The sequence below is a fragment of the Oryctolagus cuniculus genome, chromosome 5 (assembly GCF_051225735.1).
Source record: "Oryctolagus cuniculus isolate XC-2025 breed Fujian yellow rabbit chromosome 5, ASM5122573v1, whole genome shotgun sequence".
Lineage (NCBI taxonomy): Eukaryota > Metazoa > Chordata > Mammalia > Lagomorpha > Leporidae > Oryctolagus > Oryctolagus cuniculus.
Genome location: NC_142871.1, coordinates 155,250,670 through 155,266,298, shown reverse-complemented (window position 1 = coordinate 155,266,298; position 15,629 = coordinate 155,250,670). Strand labels below are relative to the sequence as shown.

Genomic DNA, 15,629 nt, shown 5'->3' with positions numbered 1-15,629 from the left:
AATATTTTTATATAATTTTAGATAATAGATAATAATATTCCTGATGATAATGTTTAGATACCAGAGCAGAAGTCTAACCGTCCTCCGTGAACGGAAACACTCACCTGCTAAGCAATTCCAGCCCAGCAGAGTACTTTGGCAAACACGGAGCACTCCTGCAAAGCAAACACTGAGTTTAATTTTTTTTGATTTAGTCAATTGAACAACAAAGTTTCACAGAAGAATTTTGTACTGTCCATTATAATGTAAAATATTTTAAAATCCCCAATGATAACTTAGCCTTTTAGGGAAATGTATTATTTCAGAGTTAATGTGTAACAGATTACCAACTGTCACTTAGCCCTATAAAGATTGTGTTTAACCTACACTAACACAAAAAAATTCACATAATGCTAAATAATTAGTAAGCTCATCACTTCTAGATATAAAGGAAAATTTGGCCACACACTTTACTGTATTAAAAAATGGGGAGGGGGGGAGGCCCAGCATCGTGGCGTGGTGGGTTAAGCCACCTCCTGCAATGTCAACATCCCATATGGATGGTGGTTCAAGTCCCAGCTACTTCACTTCTGATCCAACTCTTCTCTAATGCAGCTGGGAAAGCAGTAGAAGATGGCCCAAGCTCTGGGGCCCTTCCACCCACATGGGAGGGAGATCTGGATGACACTCCCAGCTTCAGCCTGGCCCAGCCCTGGCCATTGTAACCATGTGGTAAGTGAACCAGCAGAAGGAAGATCTTTTTCTCTCTCCCCCTCTCTGTCTCTCTCTCTCTCTGCCTTTCAAATAAGTAAGTCCTTAAAAATATAAAAATGGTGAAAAAACAGCACAATACTGATGTCACATAAAACAGTTATATAAAGAATCTCACTTGCTAAGAACCATTTCATTATTAATTTGTTGTTTAATAATGAAGTACTTATACAAACATTCTTTTAAAAAAAAAAGATTTATTTATTTATTTGAGTTACAGAGAGAAAGAGAGAGAGAGATTGATTTTACATTTTCTGGTTCCCCAAATGCTCTCAATGGCCAGGGATAAGCCATGTCAAAGACAGGAGTCAGACTCCACTTGGGTCTCCCTCATGGGTGGCAGAGGCCCAAGCATTTCCACTGCTTTTCCAGCGCATTAGCAGGGAGCTAGATGGAAAGTGAAGCCAGACTCAAACTGGCACGCATATGTGATATCGGTGTTGCAGGTGGCTTTATGCTCTATTCCACAGTGCTGGCACCTTAAAATGATTCTGATCCAGCCAGCTCTGTGGCTTAGTGGGCTAAGCCTCCACCTGCGGCACTGGAATCCCACATGGGTGCCTGTTCAAGTCCCAGCTGCTCCACTTCCAATGCAGCTCTCTGCTGTGGCCTGGGAAAGCAGCAGAAGATGGCCCAAGTGCTTTGGCCCCTGCATCCAAGTGGGAGACTCAGAAAAACCTCCTGTCTCTGGCTTTGGATCAGCTCAGCTCTGCTACTGTAGCCATTTGGGGAGTGAATCAGTGGATGGAAGACCTTTCTGTCTCTTCTTCTCTGTATGTAATTCTACCTCTAAAATAAATAAAATAAAATCTTTACAAAAATGATTCTGATCAAACAAAGCCATTAATTATCACAGAATAAAAGAATCATACTTCATCATATTTTCAACCATTTCACAATTTTATCCAGAAAATTTTCCTGTGCTTGTAAAAATTAGAATCAATAAATTGTTTGTACTCAGATGCACTAAACAGATCTAAAACCCACTAAAATAAGTAAACAATTGTGAAAACAACTACAAGTTGTACGAAATTCAAAGAATGGAAACTTAAAATCTTAGCACAAGCTTACCTGGGTTTGCTTTTTACTTTTGCCTCTCTTGACTTGTCACTTAAAGTCTTTAGCCTGTAATTCAATGAATGTAAAATATAATATTTGCATAGTCAAGAGAATTTCAATTACAAATTTTAAAATTTTAAGTCACAAAAGCAAATTTTTTAAGCAATTGAACAACTCTACAGACAACAAATATTTGAGTGTTTACACCGTGTCAGATGCCACAAATGCAAAGTCTACAGCAAACATGTATCTATAGTTCCACTGGCCCCAAATCCTGTTTTTAGAAAGGATTCCACAGTGTGCTCAGACTACAGAAATCTACTCCATCTGGCACATTAGGAGAAGCAGAGGTCAGTCCACACAGGCGAACTCGAGAGGTAACAGAGACAGGTAGGCAGCATACTTTATTAAGTAGATACTATCCCAGCCACTCAAATCTCTTAAAGCATCTATACCGCTTGAAATGTTAGTTGATACAAAGTTTTCTAAAATATATTACAAACTTTTTTCCTTAAAGAGGACTTGTTAGATCCCATCTAACGCATGCTGGTAACACTGGGTCATTATCAGGAGCACCACTGGCTGGCAAAATGCTCTCCTCAGGTGCTTCTGAACTGCAAATGCATCTCCACTTACAACCTGAAACCAATCTGCTCCGAGTTTTGTATAAGGCTCTTGTGTCTACGTTCTCTTTGTCTGTGTCCACCACTGGTCATCTGGGTAGCCGCCATCCCTGCTTCTACTCTAAACTATGGCAGCCTCCTCCTCTTCTACTTGCCCACTTTAAATTACAGGGCTGGATAACAGTTAAATGGGCCAGAACTGCATTTATGAAATTAAATCGGCAAGCTCTCCTAAACATGAAACATGTGTAAGCTGTACATTTGCATTTTGCTAGCCCAGTTATACTTTCCTTTTGGCTGTGGTCTCAAGAATTGGTGTCATAACCACTAGCCTAAATGTTTGCTATGCCAGAGGGGACTTCTGATCAAATGTTTTTAACCAACTTGGAAACTCAATTATATGGTGCATCTTACATTATTATAGAAATATCAATGCAATTAATTTTTCCATAACATCCAAGATTCAGCCATCTCTTTCATACAAAAAGAATCTCCCTCTCCAAATACTCTAGGAAATTGTATAAATATTAATCTGTTCCATGGAAACAAGATAAATCTCCAAGTTTACCTTGGAAACTAGTAAATCTAGTTTAAATCACGATTAAGTGAAAGATAGGGGAAGATATTTTTACAGCCATGTTCTCCCATTTCCACTACAAAATTTAAGGAAGACATTGACAACCGTGGCAGAGTCACCCTAAGATAGTTACACACAACAGTGTATTACACTGGAAATGATGCTAGGGTTTTTAGTATTCAGGACAATTCCATATGGTTAAGAGAGAAATTGAATTGCTACGATCTTCTTTGGACCATCTCATATACGACTGAGCACATCTTTAGATAGGTGTTTATAAAACAAATTTCCAATTTCTCAGTTGATGTAATATATCAAATTTGGGGTTGTCTCCCACCCCCACCCCCCAAAAAAAATAAGCTAAGAAAAAATTAGTCTGGGATGAAATAAAAGGAGGAGTGTTACTGAGAGCTGAAAATAAACTTGCTGGAAGATTTAATAACTGCTTCCCCATGTGGCTCCTTAACAGCCATCTGTTTTAAAAATTGGTTTAAACCAAATGTAATGTGTGCAACTTATCTGATCTGCCTGAGAACAAACCAACTGTAAAAAGACATTTCTAAGAACCAAGGAAATCTGATTATGGACTGGATAATTGATAACATCAAAGAATTAGTGCTAATTTTGTTAGCCACGATATTGGCATGACATTTATGGAATGTCTGTAACTTTTCCAGTGATGTAAATTGACAAGTGAGAGGTACAATATACAATCTGAAGTTCACTTTTTAAAGCAAATATGGTGACATCTGAAAATTACTAAACTGAGTAATGGATATATGGTGTTCACTGTGTAATTCTATTTTTGTGCATTTTGTTAAATTAAAAATTTTGTTAATTTTGTTAAATTAAAAAATTTAACAAAAGGAGTCATTTAGATACCTTTTCTCAACAAATTTTCCAGATAAATTGTTAATGTGTCAAAATTTAGACTAGATCCTGTTGACAAAATCAAAGTGCTACAGGGAAGATGGAAACAGTCAAAAAAGCTCCAGAGAGGCACGGGAGTTTAACGTAAGCAGTTAAGACGCACATCTCATCCCAGTGCCTGGCTCTGGCTCTTGACCTCAGCTCCCTGCCCACGCACATGCTGGGATGCCACATGGATGGCTCCAGTACTGGGTTCCTGCCACGCACACGGAAGACCCAGATTGAGTTCCCAGCTCCTGGCTTTGGCTTCTGCCCAGCCCAGGCCAGTGTGAGAGTTTGGGAAGTGAGCCAGCAGAGAGATCAGAGATCTGAGTCTTTGCCTCTCAAATACAAAAAAACTTAAAGACACTCAAAAGAGAAAAAGGGGTTAAGATGACTGTTACTCTTAAGATGGAAAAAAAAAAGATAACAAAGTAAAAAATTTAGAAAGATCTCTTAGAGACATCCTCAAAACCCAGAATCCAACTGTAAGTAGCCTACCCTTTTATTCAAGGATAACTCAGATTTCTCACACTGATCCTGTGCTAGAAACAACTCAGTAATTAAGTCAAAGGATACACTGGGGAAAATATATGGATCCAAGAGAAACAATTCAGTTTGCTCAAATATACATAAACATTCGCCACAATAATTAAGTAAAATGTCAACTACTCTCTGACCTTGGTGGCATTCAGGAAAATACATTGCTAATTCAAACGAAAGGTATAATAAAAATGATCATCAAGAAAGCTGAGACACTACACTGTGAGGTCACGGTGAAATAAAGCACAGGTTTCCAATGCACTACTTCCTATAAAAGGCTTTCCCATCCCATTTTCGGTCCTCTGCCTAATACTAAACACCCCTAAGAAGACCCATGCTACTGCTTCAGTATATTAACGTACAGACTTAAAAGAGCCACTGGACAATTATTTCTTATTTATGGCAACTAACACATTTCTTTATGTTTTAAAATTTATTTTAGAAGTAAAGACAGAAGGGGGTAGATGAAAGGGAGAGCACCCATCTGCTGGTTCATTCCCCAAATGCCCACCATGCCCCAAATACCCAGTCAAACCCAAGAGCCAGGAACACAATTCAAGTCTCCCAACCGGGTACCAGGAACCCAACTCTCTGAGCCATCACCCCTGCTTCCCAGGGTCTGCCTTAGTAGAAGTTAGGTTCAGGAGCTACAGCTAGGAATGGAAGCCAGGCACCTGTGAGGCGCAGGCATCCTAACCACTAATGCACTTCAAATTCAAAGCACTAAACCTCAAATTCATCCTAACAGCTCAATAATGTTATTTTTGGACAGCTCCAAAGACCTTAACTTGATGCCAGCACATTTGTTTTTTCAAGCTTTGTAGAAAATACTAAAATGGAGGCATCTTAAGAAGCAGCAGTGGGGGTCAGAAAAACTGCTTAGACAAAAAGCTGACAAAGAAGCAAGGAGCAGAACACAGGAGCACTACTGGACTGACAGGCAGATCTGCCACAATGCAGGCCAGGGGTGCACCTCAATTTCTACCTCCCCTAGGCAGTTAGCTACAAAAATGTTAATTAGCATATTTTAGCATAAGGCTCAATTCCTTTAAACCACGCTCATGTTTCCATTACTCTAATTGTAAATTCTGTTTACAAACAACCACCCAACATTGTATTTTCACATTAGTATTTATCAGTTCCTCCCCCTGAACAAGATCAGGGAAAAGTAAAGGCAATCACATTTTAAAGAACAAGTAACTCCCTAAACACCACAGCCTGAGAAGTTCATACAAATACTGCCTAGATGTGTGGGAAAAACAATTTAGACCACCTTCCTAATTAACCCCACCCTCCTGAGCAGGATTTCAATTCCCAGCTGCTTCTGGGACGTCCAGTCATGACCTCACAACAAACTCACAGTCAATGGCTCTTCAAAAGTCTTCTTAAATTCTTTCCTGTTGTTATATGGCATCACTTGTCTAAAACCAACATTCTCAGCTTCTGCACCTTCGTCAAGTCTGCCACACTCACTGCAGACAAATCCGACCACCACCATTTGTCACGCCCATTCCAGCCATTCCCACCTTTAAATTTCTGCCAGTTCTTCCTCTCTGGTTCCTATCTGGCCCGTAACGACCGACGGCCTCCCCAGTAATCCTCCTGTCCCTAGCCCTAATGCTCCTTTCCCACGCCTTCCCAGTTTTCCTGCCAGGAACACACGCAGGCCATCTCCCCTGAAAGCTGACTGCTATCCACAGCGTGTACGACGACCTTCAGCAGGCACCTGCCTTGTTATCCAGCTTCATCTCCCACCACGGCTGCTCTCTCTGAAAGGCCCTCAGCCCATTTCATCACAATCCCTCCTCACGTCAAGGCCCCGTTTAGAAGCCACTTCCTCTGAAGCATCCCAGTGAATGCTGGAATTCCATCCGGGCTCACAAACCACACCACCTGTACCCAAAGTTCAGTCTGCTCTGCTTTGCTTTACCTTAGCACTAGCGTCTAGCAGCCAGAGGGCGGAGGCTGCTTCAGCCAACCCTGCACCCCCAGGACCTGCCCAGTACTGAGACACCACGCAGTGAAGACTGGCAACGCTGAGCGAGCAGCCTCTCAAACCCTTCAAGCTTCGAGGAAAAAGGACACTTGGTGCACCTAGCCTAGTGTCTGTCGCACACTGCAGCAACTCAGGCAAGATCTAGTACATCTAGTACTCAGGTTGCTTTCCTTATTAAAATGGTAAGAAGTCTAAGAAAAGTCAACATGTCAGGCAAACGCCCTCCCCACCACCGGGCTACACTGGGAGTCAGATTCGACATGGAGGAAGGGGAGAGAGGATGAGGACACGGGGCAGGGTGGAGGTCAGGCGGCAGTGAAGAGCGCTTGCCTCTAGTCGGGAACCCAGGGCCTCCGCTAACCTTTGTTCCCTGGGGTACTGCTGCCTCGAGACTTCTGCCCTGGGGTAGAAACTGTTCCAAAGGTAGAAAACAAAGAGTGGATTTGCAGCGTGTATGGCCTTGGAGCTCAAGCCTATCCACCCCCCCCCCCCAAAAAAAAAAAAACAAACTATACCAATCCCCCAAAAACTCTGAATTACATCAAATGAGGACTCACTTAGGAGAGGGGAAGAGTTGTGTGTGAAGCCCAGAATCAAGGCCACCAGCCCCGTGGTCTCTCGGTGGTCTGCCACCACGGAAGTCAGAAAGAATACGAGACAATCACTAGCTTTTTCTCAAAGCTGACACAACTGCTACTATTCACAAAAAATACCAGAAGTCCACAGACAGCCTAGAGTACCCATGCTCAGACCACAGTAACCTGTATCATTTTCAAGCTGCTTTTTTTTCTTTATGTTTGAAGAGAATGTAGAAACTCATGTGTTCACTGCGTATGCTTTAATCACCAATATAACATTCTCCTCTGAGACCAGTCCCGTGGGGCTGGGCGCTGTGGCGTAGCTGGTAAAGCAGCCACCTACAGTGCCGGCACAACATATGGGTGCTGGTTTAAGTCCCGGCTGCTCCACTTCCGATCCAGCTCTCTGCTATGGCCTGGGAAAGCAGTGGAAAGATGGCCCAAGTCCTTGGGTCCCCGCACCCATGTGGGAGACCTGTAGGAAGCTCCTGGCTTTGGATGGGTGCAGCTCCAGCCGTTACGGCGGCCGTTTGGGGATTGAAACAGTGGATAGAAGACAACTCTCTTTCTCTCTCTGCCTCTCCTTCACTCTCTGTGTAACTTTTTCAAATAAATAAATAAATCTTTAAAAATAAAATAGTCCCACTTCACCTTTTAAAAGGAAAGGAGATCTTCCTAGAATTAAACTCCAATTATATGACTCTTCAGAAACTGCAAGCGAGCAGAGAGGCCCCGGGGAGAGGAGGATGTCCCAGAGGGGCCGCGGCAGGGACAGGGATGGTGAGGAGCTGCGTCAGGAGGCCTCCCGCGGGTGCTCGCCCTGGGGCCGCCTCAACACTGGGCTGGCTCTCACAAGCACTGGAGAAGGCAGCGGCTCCGGCGGCGACACACGCCCGGCCACCACGCCTTCCCAGCATCGCCAGGCCCAGCGCCGCGGCTCTGGGAGGTGAGGGCCCGTCTCTTTCCTCTTCATCCCCTCAGTGCTGCAATCATCACACACGTGTGCTGGGCTTCACCGTCCTTTTCCAGCAAACAGCCTGTGTGATACAAAATGGGACGACCTGACGCTGAATACGGACGCTCCCCCAGAACGCGTTAAGTGGGATTTTTTTTCCTTAGGAAAGTGAGGGCCTGAAGCGGCGCGGGTCAGCGGGAAGACGGACAGCACTTGGAGGTTACTCCCTGACAGGCCGATGGCACAGGCTGAGTTCAGCCAGCTGCCAGCTAAGAGCGACCCGGACACAGAAGCAGCTAACAAAGTACCTAATGGGAAGCAGGTTCTCTGAAGTCTAATTCCAGGTGGCCCTGGACCAGGGCATCCTCAGGAGAGAGTCAGCTGCCAAGGGGTCCTAACCGGAAGCCTTCAGTGTTTCTCTTAACTACACCCTACACGGTTAGCATTACCCAGACCCCTGAGGGTGGTTGGGACCCAGGCAGTCTGGCACCCAACAGTCAGAGCACGCGTGGGCTCTGGGGCTACCGTGGGACCTACAGTTACAGCAACCACCAGAAGATGGGCTGTTAGCCCACCGGAGAGCTGTGGCAGCAATGACACCTCCGGCACCGTCTCTATGGCCTGTCCCACATGGGCGGAGCATCCCAGCACCAGACCAAAATGTTCTCAATTCAGTCATCTACGCTGTGAAGTTAACTTTCTCTAAATTTATAGGAAGAAAAAAAAAAAATGCAAGCACGCACAGTCATGGGTGAATGACTCCCAGAGCACCTCTAACATTCCTAACTCCAGACTCAAACTAACGACAAGGCTTTGCCTGCGTAAGAGCTTAAGTCTTTGTCAGTACGCGACGGTACAGCCCCGGAGTGAGCTGCATGAGTATTTGTGGCCCCGAGACAACACAGCAGCTAACAGTTTTCTCGCTAGAAGTTTAAAACATACTACCAGCGTGACCGAGCCCAAAGGAGGCGCTAGCCAAAGGTGACACTCTTAAAGATCAAAGGAAAATCAGGAAGTGTAAGTACCAACAGCGACAGAGCGCTCGCTGCGCGTGGATCCCACGGGGACGCGCTCATCCTCAACCCTGCCATTATCCCCATTTCACAGAGGGGCCACAGTGAGATGAGACAGACAGCTCCGGGTCCTGCAGAGATGGAGGCGGCAGGGCCAGGACGCGCACCCAGGCCGTCCCGGGCCGGCCGTCCCCAGGCACTGCCGCACCTGCGGAAGCCAAGTCCAGCCCCAGACGTCCAGGATTCGTGGGTCTGAGCCGCAACCTGGGCGAGGCGGGGGAGCGCCCAGGTGCCGCCAAGCAGAGGTGGGGGACGGCTCGGTCCGGGCTCGTGGCCACTGGGCTGCAGCTCGGACCCCGCGCCGAAGCCAAGGTGGAGCGGGCGCTGTCGGGGACGGGCGGCCGGGCGGCCACGGGTGGGCAAGGCCAGAGGGCGCGCGGGGGCGGGAGCGGGGCTGCCTCGCCGCCCCTCACGTGACTTCGGCCCGGCTCGCGGCTGCGGGACAGCGGGCGGGCGCGGGGGCCCCACTCACGCGCCACCTCCCCGCCCCGGCGCGCGGGTCCCGGGCAGCCCCGCCGGCCCCCGAAGTTACTCGGTGCCGCCGGACTCCTGACGCCGGGAAGTTCGTGACTTCCCGCGGGGCGCGGCTGGAGCAGGGGGGCCGGCAGTGCACCCCGGGAGGCAGCCCCGGCCCCGCGGGTCCCCCCGGTCTACCCACCCGGAGGTGAAATCCTGCTGCACGCTCAGCAGCCGCTCGCGCAGGGTCTCCAGCATCGCCGCCGCCGCTGCGTCTCTTCCCCTCAGGCCCGGCGCTGCTGCCCTCAGCTCGGGGAGAACAACCCTGCACCTGCCGCCCCCGCGCCCCCGCGCCCCCGCGCCCCGCGCCGGCCCCGCCCCCGCCGGCCCTCAGCCCGCGCCGCAGCCCCGGCCCCTTCCGCGTTTGCGCCCCCGCCGGCCCGCGCGCCCTCGCCCCGCCCCGCCGCGCTCCGGGCCCGCGCAGCCGCAGTGGCAGCGCCGGCGCGGGCCGCGAGAAGGGGGCGTGGCCTTCCGCCGGGCTGGGAGGGCGGGGCGCTCCTCGGCCTCTTGCTAGCGAGCGACGACTCTTGTTTTTCAAAGTGGCGCCGTGGTTTGAGCACTCGTTTGAGTGAGGCGTCCGTTTTGTACGGTTACAAGGGAGTTGGGCAAATCTCTTGCAGAACGTGTCAGAAATCAACGCTCTGACCCACTGGCTCTGGGTGAGAAACTCAGCCGTTCTGAACCTTGGTTCCTAAAATGGCAGCAGCAACCAGCTGTCCGGACAGCCTGACCTGCCTGCCTTTAACCTATCCCACCGGGCTTCTGTGCCCTTCAAACCAAGGACAATGCCTTGTGCAGTCACCACGTTGCCTGGACCCCGTTTGTTAGTTCCCCGATTTTTTCTCTACCTCTCAGTGGTACTGAGATGGCTGATCCCATTTTTTAAAAGACATTTGATTTATTCGAAAGGCAGAGTGACAGAGGTAGAGACAGAGAGCTCGGGCTTCCATCGCAGGTTCACTCCCCAAAGGTCTGCGACAGGAGCCGGGAGCTCCAGACGGGTCTCCCACTTGCAGGGCAGGGGCCCAAGCACCTGGGACATCGTCCACTGCCTTCCCAGGCCACAGAAGAGAGCTGAATCTGAAGCTGAGTCAGTGGGACTCGAACCGAGGAGCTGATAGGGGATGCCGGAGTCACAGGCAGCGGCTTAACCTGCTGCACCACAACCTGGGTCCCACTGAGCCCACTCAAAACCCTCCCCCTGCCTGCAAGGACTCCATACTTGTCTGCCTCTCCCTTCCAGCCTCCTCTTCCTTTGCGGACTGCTGATCCCAAAGCTACACGCCCAGCCTTGCCACCCTTCTTGGGTGCTCTGTCTGTGAATTCTGTCACTAGGGAGGTCCACATCTCTATATTCAACCTGTCCCTCTCCCTGCCCTTCAGTTCATACCAACTACCTGCTCAACACGTACCCCCCACCCCACCCCCCCAGGTTCTGAACACCGGAATGCACAAAATGGAAGACTGTGCCGCACCTTCACCTCTGAACGTGCTCTTCCCTGGGCTGTCCGGTTCAGTAACCGGCACCACCACCTACCAAGTTGCTCAAGAGTCTGGAATCAGCCCCTGCATCATCTCTTTTCCTCCTCTTCCGTGTTAGCATCTCTATTTCTAAACAACTCTATTTCTAAAGCATCCCTGGAACCTGCTCCCCTCTCTACCTTCGGTAACCATGTAAGCCCAGAGCACAGTCGTCTCCCAGAACAGACACTTCTTCCCCTACGCTGTGCTTTTGCCATCCACAGCCCTAGTAGGCCTCCTTGACATCACAGCCAAAGAGAAGTACTCAAAATATCAACCAGATCATGTAGCTGCCCTGCTTAAAACCCTTCAGCTGCTTCCTGTGTACTTGGAATAAAATCCAAACTCCTTCCCCCAGCTTAGAAAGCCCTAAGACTGGAATACTTTCAGAGAACTCTGCCCAAATTCAGTACTATTCACCTATGGTGCCCTTGACACTTAAGCCATACTGGCCTTTTCGTGTGTCCCTTGAAAATTCTAGGTTCATTGCCACCTTACGGCCGCTTCACAAACAATCCCACGGGAGCTCCTTTGTTACATTCCAGTCTCAGCTTCAGAAGTATCCCGTTAGCGGAATCTGTGCCATCCAGTCAAGCTGCCTACCCAGCAACCACTTCTGACCATGGGGTCTGTTGCTTAGTAATACATAGCACACCCCAGGAATTGTACTTATAATCAATTTAATTAGTGAAAGTGTACTTATTTTGACAAATTTATGTTAAAACTTGTGCTAGGGTTAAGAGGGGTGAGAAACTTCCAGCCCACGGGCCATATAAGACTGGTAAAATCATTTGGTCCGGCTCTGCCAAGGCAACTGTAGGTGGGACTCAACATTCAGTGATCTGTAGCAGGCTGATTTTTATCAATTTTGTATGGCTTGCGAATGATGTTCTAAATATCCAAATGAGCCTCAGTGCACTTCCTCGGTGGGAAGTGAGGTAAGGTGTTCCACTCAGGTACAAAACTTGAGAGAGGACCAAAAGACTCTTTAAGATAAACAATATTCTCGTGCAATATCTTAAAAATTGAAAACTGGTGAAATCCGTGATGACAAAATAGCTAAATGTTACAGACAAGATCTCATAGGGCTGGGATTGGGTGAGGTGAGTGACATGGGTTGTGTAAGTACAGGTCCTGATTTAAATTGGCCCCTCCCCTGTCTGGCGACTAAGCTCTGTGTCCTCAGCACCTAAAACAGTGACCTAGTGGACACTCAGTCAATAGTAATTGTTTTGATTTAAACATGCAGTTGTAGGAATTAGCTAAAGCACTTGGCTTATTGCTGGGGAACACCACGTCTGCTCTCTCAGTGTTGTCTTCCACGTAGAGGAAGTGCCTCTGCTAGTACGATTCTCCCAGCTCTTCCAGAAAAGCAAAGGAGAGGAGCCAGCAGTGATCAGGGAGGCAGGCAGTGAGGGGCTCAATCCCATCCAGCCCCTTCTAATTTTCTTGGGCACAAACTTCCAACAAAGAGCACCTGTTCTACCTTTCTCTGAAGGGAGGAGAGAACTTCCACTTTGATTATGGCCTTGTCTAAATAAGGTCAGAGTTCGTGGACTCAAAAGGCTTCCATAGCCTTGGCAGCTCATGACAAGAGCCTCAGGTGATTACCGATGTCATAAATAAGAGTGTCAGTTGTTAAATCAACAACAGGAGTCACTGTGCACTTACTCTCCATGTTGGACCTCTGTCTTCAATGAGATGTATTATGAGAATTCATGGTAAAACCTATTTTCAAACATTACTTTGTGTGTCCATGTGGGTGCAAACAGTGGAAATCTCTACTTAGTACAGAGTTGGTCTTTTGTATATAAAGTGAATTAAAAATAAATCTTAATGAAAAATGGAATGGGAGAGGCAGGAGGTGGGATGGGAGTGGGGTGGGAGGGTGGAATGGGGGGGAAACACCATATTCCTAAAAGTTGTACATATGAAATTTGTATTCATTAAATAAAAACCTTTAAAAAAAGAAGGAAAACATATCCCAAAAGAAACTAAAGAAGCAAAAACTTATGGCTCAGGAATAAACTTAGCATAAAATAAATACGAATTGAAAGGAAAAAAAAAGAGCACCTGTTCTGCAGTGTAAGAACAGGCTGCTAGGGTGGCCCACTACTTCTGGGGACTGAGACAAGTGTTAATCTGAGGTTCAGTATTAGCAGTTCTGCTTGCACATGGATGTAAGTTATGTGCTTCATCAGCTGTATTGGAAATGAAACTGATGTTTTAGCCTCATTATACTGACTGTCATTCAATTTCTCAGTTCCAACAAGCAAGAAACAGTATCTGATACAAAATAAATGAGCAAATGATCCAATCCATGGAGATGGACACTTTAGCATCTAGTTGGTTTAGAAACCACAGGTACTGGGTGATCTTATATCCATCTTTTAAATTTTATTCAACTAAATAAACAACTCTGCCTATAAGCTTTCAATTTACTAAGTTTCATGGATTTCAACATGGACTGCACCTGTTTCTAAAACACAGCTTTACTGGTTGTATCGCATCATGTCTGTCTTTACAGATGCATTATTTTTTCATCTGTGGCAGGCAGGGCTTTATTTTGAGCTGTTTTATGAACATTCTTAAATCCGTGATGTTTAATGAACCCAAAACAGTGAAAGTCTTAAAAAGTACTGTTAAGAAGAGACAATCATGGCCGGTGCCGAGGCTCACTAGGCTAATCTTCCGCCTGTGGCGCCCGCACCCCGGGGTTCTAGTCCCGGTTGGGGCACCGGATTCTGACCTGCTTGCTCCTCTTCTAGTCCAGCTTTCTGCTGTGGCCTGGGAAGGCAGTGGAAGATGGCCCAAGTGCTTGGGCCCCTGCACCCACATGGGAGACCAGGAGGAAGCACCTGGCTCCTGGCTTCGGATGGCGCAGCGTGCTGGCTGTAGCAGCCATTTGGGGGTTAACTGACGGAAGGAAGACCTTTCTCTCTGTCTTTCTCTCTCACTGTTTAACTCTGCCATTAAGAAGAAGAAGAAGAAGAGGAAGAGGAGGAAGAAGAGGAAGAGGAAGAAGAGGAAGAAGAGGAAGAGGAAGAAGAGGAAGAGGAAGAAGAGGAAGAAGAGACAATTTGGGGTGTACAATGGTCACAGGTTCAAGTCTCAACTGCTCCATTTCCAATCCAGCTCTCTGCTAACATGCCTGGAAAGGCAGCAGAGGATGGCCCAGGTGCTTGGGCCCCTGCACTCACTCACATGGGAGACCTGGAAGAGGCTACTGATTTTGACCCAGCCCAGCTGCAACCACTGGGACCCATTTGGGGAGTGAACCAGCAGATGAAAGAGATTTCTCTCTCCCTCTCTCTAACTCTGCCTTTCAAGTAAATAAATAAAATCTTAAAAAAAAAAAAAAGAAGAGACAATCTCTTATAAAGAAATAAAGGTAAATTTTAACAAATTAAATTACAAAGGCACTGCTGCTGCCCAGGAGTTGCTTGGGAGGCATGAGTACAAGGAATTGACGCATACGGCAGGTTGCATTGACGTAAGTAACAGCAATCAGAAACTAGAAAGATTGATTGGCAAAATGGAAGTGTGAAGTTACAAAGCCAACATCAATACTGAAGGCTGTTGGCCAAATTCTAACTCAGGAAAAGGCTGAGAACTCCTATTTTGAGAACATTTTAGTTAAGTGCAGAAAACGCGTTAGTGATAAAAAAAAAAAAATCTGCGGCAAGTACCAAGGAGGCTGGGAAGGTATTTCTTTCCTGTATGATCAGCAAAAGACATTTGAATGTTAAGAAGTGCACCACCTGCTAAGCCAAGGGTGTCACAAAAGACGTGTCTTCAGTTTACATTAGGTACACTTCTATGCGAACCCAATTCCTTGAGTCAACCTCTGGGAAAACACTCCATTCCAGCAATGTTCAATTCATCTGTGATCTCACGTCTGTAACTGCATGTTACGGACTCAAGGCATCAGTAGACATCCAGAAACAAGACAATATAGTGACCATGTTCTAATTGACCAACCAACTACTCCTGGATGTTGCTTGAGGTACAGTCTCTTTCTAGCCACGATGTTAAAGCACTGGGAACTCAGAGTTCACTAAGCACATGGTGTTAACATAAGACATGCTTTAAGCTCCTATGGTTGTAATTCGAAGTAACCAGCAGATATCTCATTTTCTGAGACTGCTTAAGGGAACACACTACTTTCCAGGAGGACACACCTGCCTGGCTACTCAAATTTGCATGCTTACTGTGTCTTATGCTCTATGTACCCACAGCAGTCAGCGCCCAAGCCCAGGAAAACCTTAATGTAGCAATGGTGTTTTCCTTGAGGTACCAGGTCTATTCCAGGAAATAACATGAGGCAACACATCATAAGTAATAGGATTCATCACTCAATGTTTCAAGCCTTGGAAAGGGGTTGCTCAATATCCGAATATAGTGTTAATATGAGATCAGCATTAAATTCCCGAAGAAACATTGAGTTATGAGTGCCATACCTTTGGAGATCTTCCAAGAAATCCCCATTTTGACTACCTTCATTTGCCTGGCGCTCTCACATTGGAATG

The 15,629-nt window shown here is 46.9% G+C and overlaps 1 protein-coding gene across 7 annotated transcripts in view; it reads right to left on the bottom strand.

Moving 5' to 3' along the window:
* Positions 1-9,924, bottom strand: part of DTNBP1 (dystrobrevin binding protein 1) — a 144,965-nt gene extending 135,041 nt beyond the window's left edge. For 3 of the 7 annotated variants that reach the window (XM_089334429.1, XM_089334433.1, XM_070074381.2), the window contains exons 1-3: positions 9,722-9,879; positions 1,822-1,875; positions 105-155 (exon numbers count right to left, since the gene is read on the bottom strand). Coding sequence is in view for 2 of the 7 variants with exons in the window: in XM_051855833.3 (XP_051711793.1) it covers positions 105-155; positions 1,822-1,875; positions 9,722-9,777 (161 nt within the window). In the remaining 5 variants the exon portion in view is untranslated. Of the gene's footprint in view, positions 1-104; positions 156-1,821; positions 1,876-9,721 lie in introns of all 7 variants that reach the window. The other 4 variants (XM_051855833.3, XM_051855834.3, XM_089334430.1 and 1 more) reach the window with 4 other exon arrangements.
* Positions 9,925-15,629: the final 5,705 nt, after the last annotated feature.